We start from the raw sequence: 27,465 nt of genomic DNA, 5'->3' as shown, positions 1-27,465 counted from the left end.
TGTTCTTAATTGACTTGCTGAGTTAAATAAAGGTAAAAAAAAATATATATTAATATATATATAATGGTGAGATGCATTTGTGCGATTTGACATCCTTCACTGTGGGCCTATTCTACAGTTACTGGAATCTATTATCAGTGACTGAGAATAACAGTGAATCCGTGAATAAATCTTATCCACTCAAGAGCCTTAATTCAGTTTGTTTACATAGAGCAGTAGAACAATCTCTTCTAATTACAACAATATTAATCAGTGATGTTTTGCAACTGACTGACAAAAGCATGTTTATCAACAACAAACTGAAACATAACAAGCTCACAAAGGAAACATGAGCTACAAAGGTGGTTTCATAATACAACAAGTAAGGCCTGCAGGCAAAATAACACTCAAACCGATCTGTTTATTTATATTCTCACATACAGTGTTGTAATTGACATAAAATCATTGGATAAGTACAGGGAGATGTCATGGAGCAGTAGAACAACTTGTTTAAACAGCTCCACCAGTCTAGGTGATCTGTAGTGCTATGTTATTCACATTTTAGTCATTTAGCAGACACTCTGATCCAGAAGGACTTACAGTTAGTTAGGCCTAGTAACACACACAGTACTATAATCATTTTGCAAAGACATTTACAATACAGTTGAACAGCCTACTTGTTTCAGCCATGTATAATCAACTTTCATAGGCTCATCACATCACATTTTATGATCCTGCTGACATTTATGGCATTTAATAGCCTTGAATATAACATGGAATGTCTCTCATGAATGGCATACTATTAACTATTGAATAATATTTTTGGATGTGCAACAACTCAATATAAAGGCACACTCGTGGTATTACTGTACTACAACTATCTGTTTACGTTTGGGTGTAGATAATGGGGAGTGTCACATCATTGCGAATGCCAAATGAAGGGTCTGCCAAGTTAGATATACAAGTGTTGAACTGTAGCCTTGGCAAAGGAGGGACACTGGTTGCATTTATTGAATTGTCTTCACAGATACTAAATATACTGGGTGCTGTATTTGAGACTGAAAATAATCCATTTTATTTGTAGGCCCATGTATTGTGAAAGATGGGCCTCTTTTTTTTCAGCTTCAAAGCTTATGCTTTTGTTTTAGCTCCAGCCTTCCGAACTTGTCGTTGTTGTAGCTGTCTCCAAGTGAAGAATGAAATGCATGTAATTCTGTAGTCCGGAATGGATGGGCCCATCCCCCTCGGCCCCATTTACTTTTTGCTCTTGTTTCAATTCAGAAGATTGCACCGTCCGTCCGTGTTCACTGTCCATTCAAACGACTGATGGCTCAGATGGTTTTGCATGGAATTATAAAGGAGATTTTGGGTCCAAAGAAGACATCCCTGGAACAACATGAAAAATAAAAACATGTGTTTAGTAGTTTGCCCTGTTAGCCTGGAATCCAAGACTATGGTAAACTGTCCATGACTTTCTAGTGGATGGACCATGTGATTCAGGAGAGAATGGCCTAGTTAATGAAGGAAGCATCTAGTCAAGAATGGCATTATTTTCAAGTGATAACCTGATCAACTGTGATTACAAACTGATAAGCTCCGTGTATCTGTTTGATTTCCAGGCATATAGTGCCTTTTTAAAGGAAAAACACTTCTCTGTAGTCAACAGCTGACTAAAAACTGCCAAATGCATAGGCCTAGACGTAGCGTATTTGCATTACACGAGCAAAGGCCATGATGTAAAAACAGCCTAAATGCATAGGCCTAGCCATAGCGTATTTGCATTACACGAGCAAAGGCCATGACGTAAAAACAGCACGAATGACCTTTTAACTGACCAGTGAAACAAAAGTCAACTCCACATCACAGCTCACTGCAAGGCAGCACACGTGCCTGCCTGTATTAATAGGTGGCTTATGATAATCACAATGTAGGCAGTGTTCACTGGGCAGCCTGTGACTGGATCCAATTCGTTCCCAACTATAATTGCCCGCCGGCCTCCATTCGGCCTCCAGTGCACATAACAGCACCACAGAGCCATCCACTGTTCCAGAACTGTATTAACATCGACTGTATATGTGTGCTGACCATGGGCGCCGCCTACTGGCGGAGAATGGAATTGCTGTACCTTGGGCAGCAGAGGAGCTCACTGAAGTTACAGTAGCACACCATGTCGCATTTGTTCCCCTCCCAGAAATGGTTCTGCAGGGAATCGATGGGTCGCATGGTCGCAACTCCGTTGGAGATGCCAACATTGCGACAGTCCCTGTCCTTCAAGACTTTCTTGTAGCAGGACCAGCGGTTTGATGGAATGGCCTCGCTGCCCATTGCCAACAGTCCAACCAAGAGAATTGCAGCAATGAGTAGTGCCTTCATTTTGATCAAGCTGTAAATAGGACGACATAATGTATATAATTGGTTAGAATGTCTCCAAAGTCACCCCAGTCATTAATATATACATACAGTGCCTTGCGAAAGTATTCGGCCCCCTTGAACTTTGCGCCCTTTTGCCACATTTCAGGCTTCAAACATAAAGATATAAAACTATTTTTTTGTGAAGAATCAACAACAAGTGGGACACAATCATGAAGTGGAACGACATTTATTGGATATTTCAAACTTTTTTAACAAATCAAAAACTGAAAAATTGGGCGTGCAAAATAAATAATAGGCGGGATCTAGACAGCACACCGTACCGCTTCGTTGACAACATTGTCAAAACAGCGAGATGTATATCCATAATCTTCGTTTATGATGTGAAATCTGACACCACTTGAAGCTGGGACGTCCCTCCTACCATTTCATTCGCTCTTCCGACTGTCCATCAACTCCTGGCTAAACCATACATCACAGCCGCTGACAAAGCACATGCCTTAAAATCCTGACATCGTAGCGCAACAGGATAGAGTAGTTTCGTCGCTCGAGCACGTTCAGAGATCGATTTATAACCAACTTTATTACAGTAATTTAAAAATATTACTCGTTTTTAAACAAAAAACACTTTTTGTTTGTCCTAGACAGACAATAGTAAGATGAAAGGCGAGTTCAGGAAGCCAAGCTAGAGCTCTCTTGTGTGACGTTCACAGCGGTGGGGCAGACGTTTTGATCAAGACAGACCTGCATATTTGATCTAATACTAGACATACAAATATGTATTTTACAGTTATAAGGAAGGTGAAATCGTATAGTTATTATTTTTTATAATTTCATTATACTTTATTTCAAGCGTTATTCATACAGTTTTGTTGAATACGAAATACATACAAAATAAGAATCATAGTTTTACTTGTGTACTTGAGCTTGTGTCCTCAAAAGTGACTACACCTCAGCAATTTATAACTATTTTTATCAGAAAGGTGAGATTTCTTTCTTGGAGTAGGCAGCATTACTTATGGCCCTCATGATAAATCATTTGTTTTGGTGATTACGTAGATTACATTTTAGATTACATTTAGTTACATTTATTAAGAGATATGATATCTGAGTGAGCGTGATTAATAAAATCAATGGGGGCCCCCTGGAGGTCAGGGTCCCTGGGCACGTAATTCAGCCATGATTACTAAAAGTTAAAATACTTGGCTAGACTAATTTGACTAATTTACCAATCTTCAAAATGTTAACTGTTATCGACTAATTGAGTGACTGAATTGTTAGGTTAGATTACTCGTTGGTTATTACTGCATTGTCGGAACAAGAAGCACAAGCATTTCGCTACACTCGTATTAACATCTGCTAACCATGTATGTGACAAATTAATTTGATTTGATTTGACTAATTGAGTGACTGTCAGTGAGTGACGTATAAGAAGAGGAAAACTGCTGATGCACAACCAAATTTCGAAAATTCACCAATTGTACAATTCTAACTCTCAACAGTAAGTTGAGACTCCGTCTTCTTTGTGAGCAACTCCACTATAGATTTGGTCTTGTGTTTTAGGTTATTCTCCTGCTGAAAGGTGAATTCAGCTCCCAGTGTCTGGTGAAAAGCAGACAGAACAATGTTTTCCTCTAGGATTTGTCCTGTGCTTAGCTCCATTCCTTAAAAAAAAATCCTGAACCCCCCCAATTCTTAACTATTACAAGCACACCCATAACATGACCGGATCAAATGAAATAAAATGTTGCGCCGAATAAAATAGGTGTAGGTAGACCTTACAGTGAAATGCTTACTTATGAGACCATAACCAACAATGCAGTTAAAAAATAATACAGATGACAGAACAATTTCCAAACGCATGAAGGTACCACGTTCATCGGTACAAACAATAGTACGCAAGTATAAACACCATGGGACCACGCAGCCGTCATACCGCTCAGGAAGGAGGCACGTTCTGTCTCCTAGAGATGAACATACTTTGGTCCGAAAAGTGCAAATCAATTCCAGAGGTGGTGGCAGGATAATGTTGTGGGGGTGCTTTGCTGCAGGAGGGTCTGGCGCACTTCACAAAATAGATGGCATCATGAGGACGGAAAATGATGTGTATATATTGAAGCAACATCTCAAGACATCAGTCAGGAAGTTAAAGCTATGTCGCAAATGGGTCTTCCAAATGGACAATGACCCCAAGCATACTTCCAAAGTTGTGGCAAAATGGCTTAAGGACAACAAAGTCAAGGTATTGGAATGGCCACAAAGCCCTGACCTCAATCCTATAAAAAATGTGTGGGCAGAACCGAAAATGCGTGTGCGAGCAAGAAGGCCTACAAACCTGACTCAGTTACACCAGCTCTGTCAGGAGGAATGAACCAAAATTCACCCAACTTATTGTGGGAGCTTGTGGAAGGCTACCCAAAATGTTTGACCCAAGTTAAACAATTTAAAGGCAATGCTACCAAATACTAATTGAGTGTACGTAAACTTCTGAACCAATGGGAATGTGATTCAAGAAATACAAGCTGAAATAAATTAATTATCTCTACTATTATTCTGACATTTCACATTCTTAAAATAAAGTGGTGATCCTAACTGATCTAAGACAGGGAATCTTTACTAAGATTACATGTCAGGAATTGCGAAAAACTGAGTTTAATGTATTTGCCTAAGGTGTATGCAAACTTCCGACTTCAACTGTACATGTATGTAGAGTTATTAAAGTGACTATGCATAGATGATAACAACAGAGAGTAGAAGCGATGTAAAAAAAAAAGGGGGGTGCAATGCAAATAGTCTGGGAAGCCATTTGATTAGATATTCAGGAGTCTTATGGCTTGGGGGTAGAAGCTGTTTATAGAAGCCTCTTTGACCTAGACTTGGCGCTCCGGTACCACTTGCCATGCAGTTGCAGGGAGAACAGTCTATGACTACGGTGGCTGGAGTCTTTGACAATTTTTAGGGTCTACCTCTGACATCACCTGGTATAGAGTTTCTGGATGGCAGGAAGTTTGGCCCCAGTGATGTACTGGGCCGTTCGCACTACCCTCTGTCATGCCTTGCGGTCGGAGCAGTTGCCAGACCAGGCAGTGATGCAACCAGTTAGGATGCTCTCGATGGTGCAGCTGTAGAACCTTTTGAGGATCTGAGGACCCATGCCAAATCTTTTCAGTCTCCTGAGGGGGAATAGGTTTTGTCGTTCATGACTGTGTGATTGCAGCCTTATAAACTTCCCTTCTGTACATTGCAGTTATAAGTAGTCCTGAGCAATTAACCGACATTTGGGTTGAATTATTTGAATTCCATTTCGTTCGATTTTTTTCTGTGAGGTCAATGCACAAATGGCAGTTTCTCGAGAGATAAGTCAGATCCAGCCTGAACTGTGTGATGTAGTAGGGAGTTGTCGTTTCCAACAGGCCAATATCCTGCATATTTCACAGCGTAAATCGTAGTAATTAACTACAATGACCATAATCCACTGCGCATCTACTTGTCCTGTCTATCTTTTCTTTGTGCCTGCTACGGTAATTTGTGCCTGCTACGGTAAACGGCAGAAGAATGCGCGATCGTGAGGGGATTTAGAGAGCAGCTGATGCTTGACAGGGTATCGCTACCTGAAAAACAGTGATCTAAGTGATCGAAAGTTCATATTCAGTCATAGAAGTATGACTTATTTACTCCGAAGAGATACAAATTAGTGATTTTGTCAGACAGAATATTCAGCAGCTCTGTAGCGATGAGATGATGACTTGGTATTAAATAATACAATCATAAAATAAAACCAATGAAATATACACAACAACTGAAATATGTTATTAAAGTAATGTGAACATTATAATGTAATGTGAACATTAACATTATGGTTAATAAGTGATAGGCAGTAATGGGCAGTCACTACCATCATGGTACTTTTATTAAATGTTTTATTCTGTGTTGTTACAGCATTCAACCCAAATAATCAAAATCGAAAACGAATGATTCTTTTTTAATCATCGAATTATAATAATTCATCATTAGTTATAACTCGTGTTAATTTACTTATAACTCCCCAACATTATTATATTTCCAATTACATAACATTATTTGCTGATTAAATTAGCCCCTACCTTATTTAGTACTCTCCCCAGGAACGGCAGTAGCTTCTGACCCGTTTTCATTGGGTACATTCAGTAAGTATAAAACAGAGGAGTCTTTATCCCTACTCTACCCCATGCTAAGAGTATGACCATCTCTCCCCTCTCTCCTCTCAGCCTGTAAACCAGAGAAATAACCACGGGCATTGATTAAGTCCGCACTCTGCACAAGCACGAAAATAACGCCATGCATACATGCAAGTACGTTAGAGGGCTAAGAGAGGAGGCCAGCATTGGGGAGTGATCCAAACCAAACCTCTCAGTCTCAGACAGATTTAGTTCATATATGCTGTGGAAAAGTACATGAACGGGGTCTGTCTGAATCATGGTTTTAAAGTCTAGTGGACAAGCAGCGTTTGTTCACATCCAGAATCATGTATAATTCCAATTTAGCAGGCTTGAAGTAGTAGGCTACATTTTTAGTATATGTGTTTTCAATGTGTTTTTTTATTTTCTTTTAATTGGTTGTATATCAGCCATTTTGCATTTCAATAGAGAAACATCCAAGAGCGAATGAACGAATGCCTGATACTGAATGTCGCCTTTCACTGAAATTCTCTAAAGCATCTGAATTGCTGTGAGTGTTGCAATCAGATGTGCTGGATGCTCGTACTGTTTAAATTGAGTGTCTGTCTGGGTATAATGAAATGCAAGTGATGCATGCAGTAAATGAACCAGTTGGAAGGGAAATGCAAGTTTCTCTATAGCTGTAACCTTTGCCTTGACTTGGCTCCTTTCCTTGTTGACACGCAGAGGAGCTCCACTGACTGCTGATAGAGCTGGTTGGCTGTGAAAGTATCCGTCACAGCCAAATGTAATCATCTACTTCGTGTGTTAAATCAATTGCTTCTTATTGGACGGCAGCACAGTTTTATCCGTTGCAGTTCCACTTAAAACAAATCAAGCGGTATTTACGTTGTGTTATAAAGCTACCGAAAATTGAGAAATGGCCTTTTGGGGCTCTGAAGTATATCATACTCAATAAAAGATGGCATTTTGCGGTTGATGCTTAATGATGTAATTGACACTGTAGATTGGTGTTTCATGCTCTTCTATGGATGAGCCTTGTTTCATTGGAGGATCAGATGGGTTGATGTTAAGAATAGTTTATTAAGACACATTTTATATGTTGATTGGCCTATAGTAGCTCAATAAGTATGGGAGACCAGGGATGGTTGTAACACAGGATAGTTGTAACACTCAATATCTCCAATCAGGAACAAGCTAGAATCATGTGACTCACTGCACATGCTCAGTTTAGTCCTCAACCCTCATGAAGAAGCAAGGGGTAAGAAAGTACTTTTTTAACCAAATGTGTTTTTCTGATGGCATCACCTGCTTTGTAGTTAGATTCACCAAACGTATATGAGCTTTATAACCAGTGTGAGTAGATATGTTTGATGTATAGTGAACATAAATATAAACACAACATATAAATGTTGGTCCCATGTTTTATTAGCTGAAATAAAAGATCCTAGAAGTTATCCATCTGTACAAAAAGCTTATATCTCTCAAATTCTGTGCACAAATGTGTTTACATCCCTGTTAGTAAGCGTTTCTCCTTTGCCAAGATGATCCATCCACCTGACAGGTATAGCATACCAAGAAGCTGATTAAACAGCACAGGTGCACCTTGTGCTGGGGACAATAAAAGGCCACTTTAAAATGTGCCGTTTTACCACACAATACAATGCCACAGATAACTCAAGTTTTGAGGGAGCGTGCAATTGACATGCTGACTGCAGGAATGTCCACCGAAGCTGTTGCTAGAGAATTTAATGTTAATTTCTCTACCATAAGCCGCCTCCAACGTCATTTTAGAGAATTTGGCAGTGCTTCGAACCGGCCTCACAGCTGCAGACCACGTATAACCACGCAAGCCCAAGACCTCCACATCCGGCTTCTTCACCTGTGGGATCATCTGAGACCAGCCACCCGGACAGCTGATGACTGTGGGTTTGATGACAGCTTATGAATTACTGCACAAACGGTCAGAAACTGTCTCAGGGACGCTCATCTGCGTGCTCGCTGTCTTCACCAGGGTCTTGACTGCAGTTCAGCATCGTTACCGACTAGTGGGCTTGCGTGGTTATACGTGGTCTGCAGCTGTGAGTCCGGTTCGAAGTACTGCCAAATTCTCTAAAATGACATTAGAGGTGGCTTATGGTAGAGAAATTAACATTAAATTCTCTAGAAACAGCTTCGGTGGACATTCCTGCAGTCAGCATGTCAATTGCACGCTCCCTCAAAACTTGAGTTATCTGTGGCATTGTATTGTGTGGTAAAACGGCACATTTTAAAGTGGCCTTTTATTGTCCCCAGCACAAGGTGCACCTGTGCTGTTTAATCAGCTTCTTGGTATGCTATACCTGTCAGGTGGATGGATCATCTTGGCAAAGGAGAAACGCTTACTAACAGGGATGTAAACACATTTGTGCACAGAATTTGAGAGAAATAAGCTTTTTGTGCAGATGGATAACTTCTGGTATCTTTTATTTCAGCTCATGAAACATGGGACCAAAGCTTTACATGTTGCATTTTATATTTTTGTTCACTATACACCAAACATATCTACACACCCGGGTTATAAACCTTATATAAGTTTGGTGACTCTAACTACAAAGCAGGTGATGCCATCACAAAAACAAATTTGGTGAAAAGGGTACTTTCTTACCACTTGCTTCTTCATGAGGGTTGAGGACTAAACTGAGCATGTGCAGTGAGTCACATGATTCTAGCTTGTTCCTGATTGGAGATATTGAGTGTTACAACTATCCTGTGTTACAACCATCCCTGGTCTCCCATACTTATTGAGCTACTATAGGCTAATCAAAATATAAAATGTGTTTTAATAAACTATTCTTAACATCAACCCATCTGATCCTCCAATGAAACAAGGCTCATCCATAGAAGAGCATGAAACACCAATCTACAGTGTCAATTACATCATTAAGCATCAACCGCAAAATGCCATCTTTTATTGAGTATGATATACTTTCAGAGCCCTGAAAGGCCATTTCTCAGTTTTCGGTAGCTGTATAACACAAAGTAAATACTACTTGATTTATTTTAAGTGGAAACTGCAATGGATGCATCTGCATCTGTTGCATTGTGTTCGTGTGACAAAACTGCACATTTTAAAGTGGCCTTTTATTGTCCCCAGCACAAGGTGCACCTGTGTAATGAGCATGCTGTTTAATCAGCTTCTTGATATGCCACACCTGTTTGGTGGATGGATGATCTTGGCAAAATTGAAATGCTCACAAACAGGTATGTAAACAGATTTGTGCACAACATTTGAGAGAAATAAGCTAACTGTGCATATCGAAAAGTTCAGAGACTTTTAATTTCAGCTCATGAAACATGGGACCAGGACTTTACATGTTGCATTTATATTTTTGTTCAGTGTAAATGGTATTGATTGAGGCTACCGGTACTCTTCAAGTGATTGTTAGTGATATAGCACCATCTTGTGGTACATTTTCACACTGGCAACTTCACAGAGTTTGTCATATTCATTAGAGAAAAGTTGAATGCCTTTATTATGTTGTTACCTTCTATAATTATTTGTTATGCATGATTATGCATTATATGTTTAAGGGGTAAACTGCAGTTGCTACAGATGTAGGATCTTAATTTGATCATTATTTCGTTGTGAGCATATTCATGCACAGAAGGATTCTTTAAACTTGAGTTTTAAAACGGCTTCTAAAGTTAGTAATTTCCACTTAGAAATATCAGACTTGATTTGCCCTAAGAAAAATCTATCAACTCCAACAAAAAATGTCGGTTAATTATAATCCACATAATTCACATTTCTTGTTGCTGCAGGATTATTTTCATGCTGCATCAAACTGGCTCAAATTGAGATCCTACATCCATTTGTGTATTTACAAATGATTGACACAGTTCCTTCAGAAAGTATTCCCACCCCTTGACTTTTTCAACATTTTATTGTGTTACAGCCTGAATTTGAAATGGATTCAATTGAGATTTTTTTTTGTCACTGATGTACGCACAATACACCATAATCTCAAAGTGGAATTATGTTTTTAGAAATGTTTACAAATGAATTAAAAAGGAAAAGCTGAAATGTCTTGAGTCAAAATAAGTATTCAACCCCTTTTGTTATGGCAAGCCTAAATTAGTTCAGGAGTTAAAATTTGCTTAACAAGTCACACAATAAGTTGCATGGACTCACTCTGTGTGCAATAATAGTGTTTAACATGACTTTTAAATGACTACCTCATCTCTGTACCCTCACACATACAATTATCTGTAAGGCCCCTTAGTCAAGCAGTGAATGTTAAGCACAGATTCAACCACACAGACCAGGAAGGTTTTCCAATGGTTTACAAAGAAGGGCACTTATTGGTAGATGGGTAAAACAAATAGGCAGACGTTGAATATCCCTTTGCACATTGGGCAGTTATGAATTACACTTTAGATGGTGTATCAATACACCCAGTCACTAAAAGGATTCAGGCATCATTCCTAACTCAGTTACCGGAGAGGAAAGAAACAGCTCAAGGATTTCACCATGAGGCCATTGGTGACTTTAAAACAGTTACAGAGTTTAATGGCTGTGATAGGAGAAATGGATCAACAATATTGTAGTTACTCCACAATACTAACCTAAATGCTAAAGGCCAGTGAAAATAAGGAAGCCTGTACATGATACAAATATTCTAAAACAAGCATCCTGTTTGCAACAGGGCACTATAATACTGCAGAAAAATGTGGCAAAGAAATGTTACTTTTGTCCTGAATACAAAACATTACTGCATGTTTGTGGCAAATCCAACACAACACATCACTGAGTACCGCTCTTCATATTTTCAAGCATGGCGGTGGCTGCATCATGTTATTATTATTGCACACAGCTGTCAAATGTGATGCTAACATGTATTGACTCAGGGGGTTGAATACTTAGCTAATCAAAATACATTTGTGTTTTATTTTCCATACATTTTTTAAACAAATGTTACAGTATTTTGTGTAGGTCGTTGACAAAAAAAAAATACAATTAATTTTGAATTTGAATCCCACTTTGTAACACAACAAAATGTGTAAAAAGTCAAGGGGTATGAATACTTTCTGAAGGCACAACAAAATGTTTAAAAAGTCAAGGGGTGTGTGAATACCCGTTGCCCATTGATTCTTGAAGAATATAATTTATAAATGCCTCATAAGCTTAGTTCAACTGTCCTACCCCATCAGAACCAAAATATAAACTTGTTTGTAAACATTGCAAATGTAAACAAACAAACCTAATCAAATGGTATTGGTTTACACATATTTAGCTACAGAACATGCTTAAAACTATTTTGATATCTTGGGTGCTCAGTCCTTGCATCCAACGCGCTATCTATGCATTTTAGAGTGGTTACATTTCTCCATGCTCTTCCCTCAGCTTTTTACCAAAACAGAGGCAGGGTATCCACTTTGTAATTGTTTCAAGTGAAGACCGTACCTTTAACTCACAAATTAATTTCTCAAACAATATGTAGCCTACATATTCGAGTTGATTATTATGGACAGAATGGTGATATGCTGTTCTTGCCGCATCTCCATGGTTCCATAGTCTTCCGTTTGACTGTTTCACTTCTGACTGGTTGGTTGGTTGGCTGTAGTGGAGAGGGCGAGAGGAGAAAATAAGAAATGCAAGATCATTGTTGTTAAGTCTATGGGAAATTGGATTTATTGATAGGTTTTGAAAAAAACATTCAGACCTTGGGAAAAGTGCTATACAATGTAATCCATCCAAAAATGACAAGATAATATTTGTATTGCCAGTGCCAAAAGCTCCGTCTTTGTCAGCAAGCTTGTGTGTATTGAAGCCATTTCTTAACCACAAGAGGTCAGTATTTAGCTACATGTGCGTACACCTCATCCTGCATTTAAAAAATCTTTAAAACTCCACAGCACTTTGTGGAGAAGGAAATTACACCCCACGTCTGTGGTTAAATAAATGTTATTCCAATAAGAATAATTTCCCCTATCCACAAGTGTTCCCTGTGGAGTCAGACAATATGGCTGCAACTTATATTACATTTCATATAGGTGTCAATGTAACTTTTACTGCTTGTCTGTTATCAAGGGTCACAGCCTGTATATGCACGTCTCCAAGGTTCCACCCTCGGTTTCTAACTATGCTTTATGTTATTCAGGGCCTAAGCAGTCGCATATCACATTGACTTATATTACAAGTTCCATCAAGTGAGCCTGCCCTTGAAATGAGACCGTTCACTTTTCCTTCCACTTCCAATAAGCAGTGGAAATAGAGGTCTTGAACAGTAACAGAGAATGAAAGAGTCTTCCCAGAGGCTGCAGTGAATTTGATTTGTGTTCCACTGTAATCCTAAATTCGAAGGACTTTGACAGTTGTATTGTTGTGGTTTTCTTGGAAAATGTCATCTCTTTCCTGACATTTGTTTCGTTTTGTTTTAATCTGCTTTATTGAGTTTTGAACAGCCAACGCCAGGAAAACCGTGTAAATCATATTGGAAAAGCTCAATATGGTGTGGTTTATTTTTTCTATAGGCCAGAATTTTGAATTATGCTTCTATATTTCAGAGTAAAATCATTGTATAAATAAATACAGAATCAATACATTTTAATGTACGCAAAACATAATTGACGGAAAATGCAGTTGGTTATGATGATTTCCTACATGTTGCATTGCGTGTGTAAACTAGTTCATACATCAGCAATCAACGGCAATGTATAGTTATGAATTATGACAGGGGCACTCTGGTTTCCATAGTGACAGCAAACACAGGAGTGGACTCATTGCTCTTAAATTTCATAGAGCAGTAATTTCATTTACAACTGTAGCCAAACACAGCTGTAGGATTTGGGTGTACTTGAAAGTCCTAGCAAATCTTTGTTGACGCTATACAACACCCGACTGGGTGTGTATCGTGTGTTGGTTGATGTATGTGGATATCAAAACCCAAAGTACTACATTATGACTGGGTCATATTGCAATATGAGACCAATATATGAGCAGTCCGCTCTCTCTCATTGGTCAATTTACCACTCAGAAACACGTTAAAACGAACACAACAGACAGTAGTAGTGCACTTAGTTGAAATAAAGGAGCTGCTATTCGACATGGCGATCTAAACTTGTCTTCCCAGGAGCACATTTGCTATCAGCAGCACGTTGGAGTCAATGTCATAAAAACTCTCCCCGGTTTATTACAGCTGCTATAATAGGACTGCTGAAGGGAGCGAGAGTCTCGCAAACTTATCGGTTCAAATACTATTTGAAATCATTTTTTAAAAACTACTTGTGATTTATTGAGCTTGCCTGTTACAACAAAAACAATAGAAAAGCCCCAAAAGTGCAAACCCAGCCCACCTGGCTCTCCAGATAGGCTTAAGCAAACGCTCAAACTATTGAAAGATTTCTCATATATGTGAACCCAGGTATGGTCCCGTCCCATTTGAGCAGAGCTGACATGGAGCCCCGAGCTCCAGCGATAGTGTAATCTAGTGGTGTAACCCAAGAACCTGTTGCTGGTGGTCTGGCAAGAGGCTTCATGGCTGCAACAGTCAGAAGAGAGGAGATTCCCTTTACAAGCAGGGCTTAGTTGTATACTTCCTCTCATTATGAGGCTGTGAGGGTATTTAGATGTGAGAGCAAAAGCTACTGTAGCTAACATGGAGAGAGGGAGAGAGAGAGTGTGTGCGTGCGTGCATGCATGGGTGTGTGTAATACCAACTCTATAGAATACTGCATAATGTCTTTTTTTGTTATTGATTTGTGAAAAGGAAGTGTACCTAGAAGGCAGATGTCAGACACGACAGGGGGTTCTAGCAGAGCAGACACATCAAATCAAAAATGGAAGTAGAGCAGAGTTACCCTCAACAGAAGTGTTTCATCTTTTTTAAAAGTTGTTCCAACATTAGTGTTTTCAGATGCAGACTCCCCTCTAACTCTCCCTTTTAAATGCACTGAGAGCGAGAGAGAGAGAGACAGAGAGAGAGAGAGAGAGAGAGAGACAGAGAGAGACAGAGAGACAGAGAGAGAGGGAGAGAGCGAGAGAGAGAGAGACAGAAAGAGAGGGCGAGAGAGAGAGAGACAGAGAGAGACAGAGAGAGAGAGCCAGCGAGCGAGAGAGAGAGGGAGAGAGGGAGAGAGAGAGAGAGAGAGAGAGACATCTCAGTACCCAGATTTTTGCACAATTGAACACTTTTTGGAAATTCTGCAGTGGTGCCTGAGACAGTGTTTTCCACCACCATCAACAAAGCACACATGTATGGAATTTACCTTGGAAGAATGATTTCACGTCCCTCCAATAGAGTCCCAGAAACGTGTAGAATCTATGCAAAGGCGCATTGAAGCTGTTCTGGCTATTATGATACTTTATGTTGGTGTTTCCTTTATTTTGGTAGTTAACGCGACCTGTATTTTAGCAATGCCCTGCATGGAGTAACCTGTTGAACCGTTCTGTACTTTCAGAGGGGTTGGGTTAAATGCGGCAGACACATTTCAGTTGAATGCATTCATTTGTACAACTGACTAAGTATCCACCTTTACTTTACTTTTGGGGCAGTTTTTTGATTAGTCCTAGTACAACCTATTATATTCTATGTGTGACTAGTGCATAATGCATCAACTACACGTAGGTGTAAAATTGCACTAATTGTAGGGAACTTCATGAGCTCTGGAGACTAAATAGCCTAAGAACTTGTTACACAAGGGGATACTAATTATGTATTTTTGGTATGACATTTAGTAATCGAATTATGAAATACGACGTGGCAGGCAGACACAATCAAATCTGTTATGTTCATGTCTGACAGTATGCGGCTATGGCGACCACCGGTCAACTTCTTGGTGTTCTTTCTCCCCCTCTCCGGGCAGCGTAAAAACGGCCCTTCTTTTTTACCCCAAAGGGCGCCAAAAGTGTGTGGTCAGGGTTTATGTTAGCTGCAAACATGATCAAAACCATTCTGCAGCAAGTAAAGAAAGCAGCGGGGTGTTGTGGAAGTGGAAGGGCACCTGGAATTTGGGCCACCCGGGAGAGACTTCAGGTTCTCAGCCCTACGGACAAGACGACCAATAAACAAGGGACCACTCCGTTGCAGATCAATCTGCCACCCACCCATTAAATCAATACACTACGTAGTCTGTGCGCGCTTAAAAGGAACATTTTTGGAAAGAAGTGGTGAGTTGGCTATCGAAATCATAAATGTTGCGAATTTCTGTTGTCCGTCAGATTACAGTAGACTATAGGCCATAACTTAAAATCATTTGTAATTGTTTTTAATGAAATCGTCTTCTCAAGCGAATATATTTGATTTAAAAGTTGCAACTTTGTCTCCAAAAATGATTAGTCTTACATCCCTGTCCCCAAATAAAAACATAAAACCATAACCATTGTCAACCTAATTCCTAATATACATATGGTTCATTTCATGGAGGATATTATATCTAATTAGAAATAATATATAGGCCTAACCATACTGCCTATTGCCTATCAAAAAGTGCGCTACCGATACTCACAATGATTCCAAAATTAAATGTTTTTTTAAGGCCATAATTTCCATGTAGTTGATGAGCGTATAGATTTAGTGCTACGTGAACTATAGCCTCATCGAAATGAGAGCATTCAGGCTAATAAATTATGCATTGAAATAAACTCATGTTTGATCCTTTCTAACGAAAGATCTACTAAATGTAAGTGAGGATGCACCAAACATGTAGCTAAGCTCCTTTATTCATTCGATTATGTATTTATTCATCTATTATTCATGTATATAAAAAACATTTGCATTTTCTATTTGTTAAAATGGTAGGCCTACTGTTGCAATCTGGGCATGTAATACAAATACCTGTATTAATCATGTCAACGCATAATACAGTAACTCCTTTCAACTTTATAAATATTATAATAAATTGTATAATTACATGGCATTATCCATATTATTAGCAGTTCAACTTGTACTTTATTCAATTTAGAAATAAAAACGTTTTGTGTCAAGCAGCACGCTAGGGTACTATAGCATAGGCCTAATTTCAAGGAAGCCAATTGCCAGGAAACCTATCGATGAACAATCACGGCATGCACAGACCATGACATCTTAACTTGTTTCAAATGAGAGGAAATGTGGAAATTAAATTAATCAGTAGCACTTATAAATCAAATGACAACATGGACAGAAAACTACTTAGAAAGGACCAGGGCCACGTCATTGGACAGCTCGATCGCTCAAGATTAACTTCGAAATTGGACGTCTGTCCATGTCTTGAGGATGTTGGGAAATGCCTTCAAACCCAGTCACTAGGGGCAACTGTGAGCGGTATTACCATCAAGTAGTAGAGGTAATCCCATGACTCCGGATCCGAAGGTAGCGTGTTCAATCCCAGTGGAAGACACACACTTTTGTTTTAACCCTATCCCATACCTTAACACTTAACTTCGAAATTTGATGTTTGGAGCCACTTCAACATTTGACGTTTGGATAAATGTGGATTAACGTCAGAATCTGAAGTCAAAATTGGTTCAACCTTGAGATCTTGTTGCACCACAGCATTTTGGAACAATCCCTCAAGTTCTCCATCTCTTCAAACTTTGAGATCATTAATTAACTAGACAGGTTCGAATGGACACCTACTCTGCTGGGTTTCCACACATGTTTGAACAGCACTGTGGCCAAGCAAAGCTGAAGTGCAGTACTACACCAGATGATTATCTCATGTATCATAAGGGAAAGTAAGTGTAGTCTGGTGTTGAGGCAGCTGGCTCTGGGAAACATACTCACACAAAAAAATTACCTCTGTCCCATTGGCCAGCTTGGCAGCAGCCTCTATGTCATTGGCCGGCCCGAGAGACCTGAGTGGATTTTCCAGCTCTGTGATTTGATGAAAGGGAAACCTGATACTCATGAGACCAGTGATTGGCCGAGCCATAGAGAACGTTCACAGCCCTCTTTTGATCTGAGTAAAAATAGAACAATATCTAATGCGAGGCATTATGCAGGCTTAACCTGTGTGATTTGGACTTCACTACTGCTCTGGCGTCAAATGCCTGGTAGCTGGGGGATTACGGTCGGGGTTATAGGTTATACAGGGCCTTCAGAAAGTATTCACACCACTTGACTTTTTCCACATGTTGTTGTGTTACAGCTTGAATTTAAAATGGATTTTATTCATTAATAATAAAAAATAAAAAAATAAAAATTGTCAATGACCTACAAACGATATCCCATAATGTCAAAGTGTAATGATGTTTTGTAAAATTGTAAATCTGAAATGTATTTGGCAAGCCTAAATAAGTTCAGGAATAAACATTTGCTTAACAAGTCACATAATAAGTCACATGGACTCTCTCTGTGTGCAATAATAGCGTTTAACATGATTTTTGAATGACTTCCTCATCTCTGTACCGCACACATACAGATATAGTGCTTTGAGAAAGTATTCATACACCTTCACTTATTCATAATTTTGTTGTCTTACAGCCTGATTTGAAAATGGGTTAAATATTTCTCTCTCTTACCCATCTGTGCACAATACCCAACAATGACAAAGGGAAAAAATGTTTTTAGAAATGTTTGCAAATTTATTGAAAATGGAACACAGAAATTTCTCATGTAGGTATTCACGCCTATGAGTCAATACGTGTTAGAATCACCTTTGGCAGTGATTACAGCTGTGAGTCTTTCTGGGTAAGTCTCTAAGAGCTTTGCACACCTGGATTGTACAATATTTGCACATTATTACGTTTTAATTCTTCAAGCTCTGTCAAGTTGGTTGTTGATAATTTCAAGACAGCCATTTTCAAGTCTTGCCATGGATTTTCAAGCCAATTTAAGTAACTAGGCCACTCAGGAACATTTAATCTCATCTTGGTAAGCAACTCCAGTGTATATTTGGCTTTATGTTTTAGGCTATTGTCCTGCTGAAAGGTGAATTTGTCTACCGGGGTTTGCTTGAAAGCAGACTGAACCATGTTTTCCTCTTGGATTTTGCCTGTGCTTAGCTCCATACCGTTTATTTTTTATCCTGTAAAACTTCCCAGTTCTTAATGATTACAAGCATACCCATGACATGATGAAGCCACCACTATGCTTGACAAAATGGAGAGTGGTACTCAGTAAAGTGTTGTATTGGATTTGCCTCAGACATAACACTTTGTATTCAGGACAATAAGTGAATTGCATTGAATGTTTTGGAATATTCTTGTTCTGTACAGGCTTCCTTCTTTTCACTCTGTCAATTAGGTTAGTATTATGGAGGACCTACAATGTTATAAATGAATCTGTGTTTGAAATTCACTGCTCGACTGAGGGAGCTTACAGATAATTATATGTGTGGGGTACAGAGATGAGGCAGTCATTAAAAAATAATGTTAAACACTGTTATTGCACACAGAGTGAGTCCATGGAGCTTATTATGTGTCTTTTTTAGTCTAATAAATGTATTTAGGCTTGCCATAACAAAGGGGTTGAATACTTATTGACTCAAGACATTTCAGCTTTTAATTTTTAATGAATTAGTAAAAAATGATTGAAACATAATTCCACATTGACATTATGGGGTATTGTGTGTAGGCCAGTGACACACATTTGATACATTTCAAATTCAGGCTGAAAAAGTCAAGGGGTGTGAATACTTTCTGAAGGCACTGTAATTGTAAGGTCCCTCAGTCAAACCAGGGAGGTTTTCTAATGTTTTGCAAAGAAGGGCACCTATTGGTAGATTGGTAAAAAAAGCAAACCTTGAATATCCCTCTGAGCATGGTTCCTAACTCAGTTGCCGGAGAGGAATGAAACCGTTCAGGGATTTCACCACGATGCCAATGGTACATTTAAAATCGTTACAGAATTTAATGGCTGTAATAGGAGAAAACTGAGGATGGATCAACAACATTGTAGTTACTCCACAATAGTAAGCTAAATGACAGTGAAAAGAAGGAATAAAAAGTGTTTGTTTGGGGCAAATCCAACAAAACACATTACTGAGTACCCCTCCCCATATTGTCAAGCATAGTGGTGGCTGCATCATGTTATGAGTATGCTTGTAATTGTTCAGGACTGGGGATAAAAAAAGAAACAGAATGGAGCTAAGTGCAGGTAAAATCCTAGAGGAAAACCTGGATCAGTCTGCTTTCCACCAGACACTGGGAGATTAATGCACATTTCAGCAGGACAATAGCCTAAAACACAAGGCCAAATTTACACTGGAGTTGCTTACCAAAAAGACAATGACTGTTCCTGAGTGGCTGAGTTACAGTATTGACTTAAACTTAAGACTTAAATGTTTGTCTAGCAATGATCAACAACCAATTTGACAGAGCTTGAAGAATTTTGAAAATAATAATGGGCAAATATTGTACAATCCAGGTATGCAAAGCTCTTAGAGACTTACCCAGAAAGACTCACAGCTGTAGTCGCTGCCAAATGTGATTCTAACATGTATTGACTCAGAGGTATGAATACTTATGTAAATTAGATATATCTGCATTTAATTTTCAATACATTTGCCAAAGAATATGAAAACATGTTGTCATGACATTGCCCTCTTTGGGTACATCAAACCGTGGTCAGAGAGAGGTCGTAAATTCCTGGAGGAGATTATCTCCTCATGGACATAGTATAGAGACAGAGTGCATTTTCATAGAGAACAAAGGAATTTCTTCCACCTCACAGAACTTGAGGTCCGACCAACATTTATGTTCTGGAGAAGGTATAAAAGATCGGTGAAGAATCCAGCTACGAACTGGTCCGTTTGGTACAATTTTGTGAAACTCATGGGCAACAACACGGCCACATTACCATAATGTTTATATAATACCCTCAGATATGAGGCTTACATCTAATTGTTGTATAAGAAGAAAGAGTGAGGATGATACTGTTTGTGAAATTGTGTAATGTGATTTTGGACTGTTTAATGAAGGAAACTCCAATTCCCTTTGTAGTTTAACTAAATCAGAGGACTGCCCATGAGCATAGTTATGGTCTGGCGTCCGGGGACAGCCTTTTTCTGCTCTCCCAAATAAAAACCCCACTTTGAGAACTTCTATCAACAGACCATGTTTCTCTCCATTATGAGGGGACAAAGGTTGCAGACCAGCTTACCTCGATAACGAGAGGGCCAAGGTTTGAGACGATTGCTGAATCTTTTAACCATCCCACGTGGTCAAACTCTTAGACTATCAATACCTTTAGAATAAGAACAAGTCTTTGATATTAATTACGAGTCTGCAGCTAGGAATTCGGTATAATTGAACGACAACCGCCAAAATATCTATCCATAACGACATGAATGAATGTCACTCTGAACTATCCATACTAACCACGACAGAGAGGGCGGACAAACTCTCCAACAGAAACAAACTTTTCAACAGAGATCCCAACGACACACTGAGCGTAAATATATATACTGATTGCAATTGTTCCCGAATGAGTGAGCTTTCATGTGCAAAGGATCAGCATTTCAATTGTTATAATTATCAACTGTGTGTTGTCTTATCTCAGTCGACCCCCACTTCCCTTTTGTACACCAAGCAGCGATGCCGGTTTATTCCACTAGGGAAACTCCGTTATCATTTCCTTGTAACTGTCCACTGTTTGTTTATGCATTTCTGTGAATTACTTAGTTAGTAAATAAAGGATTAAGACAATTGATGTATGGATGACTCATAGTGAAGACTGGGTTCGTGCAGATAACCAAAAATGTATGATGTTTGGAATGAGACTAACGTGAGGTAAAAGAAGAATTCATTCATCAGAAGACTATTGATCAGATATGAAAATATCTCAAAAGTTATATTAGGAAAATTATAACTTTGTAATCTGAATATTTTCCTTGGTGCCCCGACTTCCTAGTTAATTACAGTTACATGATTAATCCGTTTAATCGTGTAATAATAATTACAGAGAGTCATTTGATAAAGATGAATCTTCAGTTTAATGATGCCAAAGACACGACAATGTTTTAACTTTGTCATTATGGGGTATTGTGTTTAGATGGGTGAGACCAAAACATAAATGTAATCCATTTTGAATTCAGGATGTAACACAACAAAATGTGGAATAAGTCAAGGGGTATGAATACTTTCTGATGGCACTGTATATGTGGATATCAGTGTTCAAGGTTCAGGGGAGGTGGATGGATGAATCAGTGGGAAAAAGGGCCATTATCTTCCTGTCTGATGTATGACAGGTCCCTATGTGCTTGTGATGGCTGATGGGAGTGCTCTGGGACTCTGGGAGAGTCTAAATAACACGGTGACGTCGTCATCAGCCCAATTAAAACAAGGAAGCATTCATTGGGCCGCATGCTCATTAATCAACCCGGGCCGTTGCCTGTTGACACATAGTGGGTGTCGGATGTGTGCGTTTGTGTACCCTCACCTCGAAAGCAGTTGTTTGGTTTCTCACTGGATCTGGACTGACGTGCACAGAAAATACAGGGTACTCATAGATCCAACTTAGTGCCCTTTCAATATGGCAGATTGCATATGGGTCCACCGGCTCTGCACCAGTTAGGGGGAATGCGGTGAACCCTTTCGGAAAGCTGAGCAACACATGTGGAGGGAGGGAGGGAGAGAGAGGAGGAGGAGGAGGAGGAGGAGGAGGAAGAGGAGGAGGAAGAGGAGGGAGAGAGAGAGAGAGAGAGAGAGAGAGAGAGAGAGAGAGAGAGAGACAGAGAGAGAGAGAGAGAGAGAGAGAGAGAGAGAGAGAGAGAGAGAGAGAGAGAGAGATGGCGTGAGAGGGGGTAGAATGTGGATGGTTGTCATCGCTGTGGTTTAACGCAGGCTAGACACAGACTTCTCCAGAAACTCTCCATTACTGCCCATATGATGGATGACAGAGGAACATGGCCCCGGATGCACCGTCCTCTTTTCTCCTCACAGGGCCCTAACTGACGGGGAGCTGGAGGGACCCATCCAGGGGTTATACCATCACAACACCCCTCCACTCTGACCTGATGCTCATTAATGATCCAGGAGAGAGACAATGAGAAAGTGTGTGTGCACGTGCACCCACTTTCTCACGTGAATTCGTGGGAGGCACAGCCTATAGTGTCCTATGAAAACAATGTAATATTGCTGATGTTTTGGGAGACAATCTGGTGCGTAACAACACCAAAGTGTAGCCATTCAGGTCAGATATGGTACAGAACAATGGTGTTAGATTACAGAGATCTCATTTCCATGTCTTTAAGAGGACACAGCATGGCCTCTGTTGATATAAGCTTAAAGATCTTTGTTAGGCATTGAACAAAATCAGTTGATTGACTTTACATTTTAATGTCTGGCATGGCTAAATGTCACGTGGGCCCCTAAAAAATAACCTACATTGATATGCAGAATTTTGGTACTAAAAATCAATGTTATCAGTCAGGAAACTATTCTGCATTTTGAATTCAATGTTTAGACTTTATGCCACTGATCATAACACTTAGCGAGAAAGATAGGGGACATCTTTCGCTTTTTGCTGAATTCCCTTTCCTAATCTTCAGAGGAAGGTGGCACAGGGTGTAAATATTTATTTATTACATCACAGGCTGGAAACACGCTGTGACCTACTCAGCGTGATGCCGTCATCTCGACCTAGTTATCCCGGCCACTTCTCCGGACAGATAAGGAAATAACTGAACTCGCTCCCGGTCATAAACGCATTGACATACCATGCATGGGAACTGGTCACAGAGGGACAGTGATGTATGATGTACGATAATATGCTCTATCACATTTTCAACTGGTCAAACCTATGAGGCCTTTGTCTGCATTTGATAGTGATGGCTGCAATGATAAGTTGTATTGATTGCCATCAATTGTCGAGGCTACTCAGAAAGAGTTCAGGTTTTTGTACGTGTTCATGTTTAACCCACAGGCGCATTAGTTGTCAGCCAAATACGGACTTGAATTATTTGTTCTCTGTTGTTGGCGAAACCCTGCAGCGACATCTGCGTTGCTGCAGCTGCGTCGGAAGATATGACTGCTGAGAGTAATCGAACCATCTTTAAGAAGTCAATGCACCTCGTCCGAATACGGATGACATCATATCCTCTTGGGGTAGCCTAATAATCTAGGTGTCTTTTGACCGCTGCTTCGCCATCACTCATACAGCAAGCAAGAGAAAATCCCCTTCAGTCCCTGGACCAAAAATGAAGAGCAATAGACCTGAAAAGCATTTGCAATATGATGAATTATCTCATGCATGTTGCATGTAATTTAACAGGATTTTGCAAATGCAATCATAGTCCTTTGGCTACAGATGGGTTTAGACGTATACATTTGGTCCGCTTAATTTAAAAACTGGGTCATACTCGTGGTACAAATGCTGCCTGCCTTAAAATGTCACATTAAAAAAAATGCAAATAAGCATGAAACGCGTCAACAATGTTTATATTGGAAATCTAGTTTCCGTTTTCCATTTTATACACCGAAGAACATCTTTGACATGTTTATTGTTTTATTTTATTTCCTTGAAAGACTCCCATATGGGGATCAAGTGGCAATAATCTTAAACAGTTAGCAGGCTATAATCCTGCGAACGAGCCCCTGTCTCTCTTATCAATGATGTGCCTAAAGCACCATAACAACGTTATGCTATTAATTGGTTTGTCTTCAAAATATGTTTAACATTGTGAATGGTGTCGGCTATATCATTCTGATGTGGGCTGGATTTGTATCTGTTTCTTGACGTACAGTGATGTGAAATCCATTGACATTGATTTGTAGGGTTGTTATGGGATGGTCAAATATAGTGTTCAATAACTTGGGCCTATGAGCATTTCGGTCTATGAGCATTTTAGGTATTCAATTGTTGATGTGTGTTGTCACATCGAAATGACAATAGTTTTTTTTGGTGAGTTGAAAGTTCTTCCAAAGTAGTCTTCAACACCACATTTTGAACAATAATGCATGGATGCTGCATTCAATGGCGCGATAAAGCAAATAAGCCACTGATTTGTAGAGTAGTCTACAAAGCCTGGAATATAGTGATTTGTTAAATCATTTTGTCCTATATTAACGGATTAACCTGAACGAATAATATTGAACCGTTAGCCTATAGTTAGGGTATTTTTTTTGCAAATTAGCAACTATGATGTCGATTTGATGAAGGCTGTATACGCCTCCCATTCCATATGGGCCTGAATTTATATTCCCGCCAAGTTGACCAGACATTCACCGCCGTAAGTGCTGCCTTGGTTAGGCCTATCGAACAGCTTTCGGGCACTGTCCATTCCTTTCTTTAATTGGTTAGTTTAAACGGTTAATACTGTGCGTAACTCGTGTCTGTGATGTCCCTGGTCTGTTGATTTCCCAGTGAATGAATATTACACTACTACCGCGGCGGTTTATCATGCTGTAGCGACGCGCCTTCCACTTAAATAAATGGCATAAAATGTCTCGAATCTGGCCAAGGTCGGTCAGTGTCAATCCACAGCGTTTAGCTAACAAAACATAACTATTATGGCTAATAGACGGTATCCAGTCTTACTTATTTGGACACCAATTATTTACAAACCGAACTGGGAACATTGAATTAGACCTAAGTCTAAAATGTCGTCCTTTTAAAACGAAGACACAATGCTCCAGATAATTTTGAAGCACTAATGCAACGCATATCGCCATAACCTATGAGAAAGACAAACACGAAAACATTGTTTTAAATGACATCAACTTTACCCATAAATGACATCAACCTTAGCATAGCCTAACAAACTTTACGCAAAGCAACCTTTCTAAAATGCATCATTGAGCGCCGGTACACACACACACACACACACGCACACGCACACGCACACGCACATACACAAATACACCTTGATATGATAGGCCTACATTACTCAATGCACTGTGAGCAGTCAATCGTGAATAAGTAGTTTTACAAGCAGAGGTTGGGTTTATTTAAATGTCAAACACTCTCAATCCATGCAAATATATATGTTCCCTCACTGAATCTTATTCGTAGTAGCAGGCCTAGCATATATATGTGTTTAAATGTAGACTAATATATTGCACTGTACCCTATTGTGAAACACATAATAAGTGCTACCTACATTTTTGAAAGGTTGCTTGTAGGGTTATGTATTGTTTGAAGGTGTATTTTGTTAAATCCACAAGGCCAGAGTAACGATGTTGACGCGAGGCGTACATGGTAGTATAGTCTGCAGTGTGTGTGTAAACGCAGCCATTTTCCTGTCAATGTTTTTGCGCGCAGCATTCCCAACTGGATTTATGGTCTGTATTAACGGTTTTAAATGTTTATCACCGACAAAAACAGAACAGTCGCCTCCTGATCGCCGGGATGAATGGAGTGTTAGCCGAGTCCCCTACAATGACACGCATGCCCCCAGCCACCTGGGAGGTCTGCCTCTCCTCCTCTCTTCTCACTTGATCTCATAGTGCCGCGCGCCACAGGCGAATAGAGGATGCAGTATGAGTCAGGGTGTTCAGAACAATATTTTAGGATAGTCATTTGCCTAAGTCACATTCTGCATAAAGCAATGGGTGTAGCATATCGTATATATAAAGAGAACCCATGTGAAAACACACATTTTTAATCTTTCTACCCTACGTTACACATCATTTAGATCACCCCGTTTTCAACTGTCAAAACAATAACACGCTCTATGTGCACTTCCGCTCTGCCTCAAGAATACGTTTAAAAAGGTCTATAGTAGTCTATTGTTCATTTTGTTCACGTTGTTCATTTTGTGTTAGTCGAAAAATCTGCACCATCAACATATAGTCTATAGCCAGCACACACACATGGGCCTGTGTTACCGCATGATTTCAGTAACCATACATATTCTGATTTGCCTTTTGAATATGTATTATAATCATCACGCATATAATGATAATGACAAGCATTGTTATTATTCTGATTATTCGGGTTATTATTATGATGGTGATTATTATTAGGCTATTAATATTACAGTGTTCTAACGTGTCAAAGTGGTACTCCAGTGTAGCCTACTTAGCATTATAATAACAAGGTATCAGAGCGGCCTACCACGAGAAAATAAGCGCACAACGCTCCACATGGTAGCATATGCAAAAACGATGGAGTTACATCGTCGTAGTCAACTTTGACTGACTTCCATCAACACCGTTACTGAAAACGGTGCATCACTTGTAGGCAAGACAGGAAATAGACTCGATAACAAAAATAAAAGGTAAATATCACAATTAATTCAAGTGTCCCTTGAAATGTATTCAAAACAAATGATGAAATCCGCGTAATTTAGACTACTTACCATGGATTAGATAAGGTTCGTTATATCCACGACCTCTAATAGGAAGAAATACCATCAGGGTTCCAACAGCCCGTGTCGATTCCCCATCCACTGATAATGGCCTCGGCTTTACAAAGACCCCGAGCGGTTCCTTTCATGCTGAGCACTCAAGGCTTTTCGACAAGACAACCTAACCTCTGTCCTGGAAGCCGGCGCACCGACCTGTGCCTGGAGAAGGTTTTTGAGGACGGTTTGGATGGAGAGGGAGTTTTTTTTGTGAGAAACTCAATCTCACATACAGTAGCAGACCCCATCTGGGAACTGTCACAACTGACAGCAACACAGGGCACAGGCCTGATTTTCGTTGTGCGTAAAAGTAGGCATATAAGAGGTTTTGCATTTCAGGTCGATTGTTGTCAGGTCCGTTATCTGTTTTTGGGGATATATTTTACGTATTATTCCCAATGGTTGGAGATGGCACACAGATAAGCGTCGCGGAATATTCTGGACACACAAGTCCAGAGATGCTCCTGGACTCGAGCTGATTTCACCATCCCTAAAAAGTTAGCATCATCTTTATGCGCGGCAAACGTGAAGCAAAAACAACCATTCTGCATTGTTTTTTCACACTGAAGGATGCAATTTTTCTTTTGTTTGTTTATTAGAATGCATATAGGCCATGATTTTACTCATCCTTCATTGAATTATCATGGTGAATAAAGTAATTCTCTTGACCTAGTTATATTTTCACTTGCAGCCTAAATTTATATCCTTC

At 39.6% G+C, this 27,465-nt stretch overlaps 1 protein-coding gene across 3 annotated transcripts; it reads right to left on the bottom strand.

Annotated features, from left to right (window-relative positions):
• Positions 1–380: 380 nt before the first annotated feature.
• On the bottom strand, positions 381–26,906 carry LOC118395500 (scrapie-responsive protein 1-like). 3 transcript variants are annotated; one of them, XM_052464693.1, is made up of 3 exons: positions 26,712–26,906; positions 2,105–2,362; positions 381–1,365 (listed from the first exon to the last, which is right to left on the bottom strand). In XM_052464693.1, exons 2-3 carry the CDS (start codon positions 2,350–2,352, stop codon positions 1,311–1,313), a joined length of 303 nt encoding a protein of 100 aa, XP_052320653.1. In that variant the 5' UTR covers positions 2,353–2,362; positions 26,712–26,906; the 3' UTR covers positions 381–1,310. The 3 variants fall into 3 exon arrangements, with proteins under 3 accessions (XP_052320653.1, XP_035645217.1, XP_052320652.1); XM_035789324.2 differs by lacking the exon at positions 26,712–26,906 and adding an exon at positions 6,453–6,772; XM_052464692.1 differs by lacking the exon at positions 26,712–26,906 and adding an exon at positions 5,328–5,523.
• Between the last annotated feature and the right edge of the window lie 559 nt (positions 26,907–27,465).

This window comes from Oncorhynchus keta, chromosome 16, assembly GCF_023373465.1.
Source record: "Oncorhynchus keta strain PuntledgeMale-10-30-2019 chromosome 16, Oket_V2, whole genome shotgun sequence".
Classification (NCBI taxonomy): Eukaryota; Metazoa; Chordata; class Actinopteri; order Salmoniformes; family Salmonidae; genus Oncorhynchus; species Oncorhynchus keta.
Note: the sequence above shows the minus strand (reverse complement) of the source record. Positions and strands in the feature narration are given on the sequence as shown.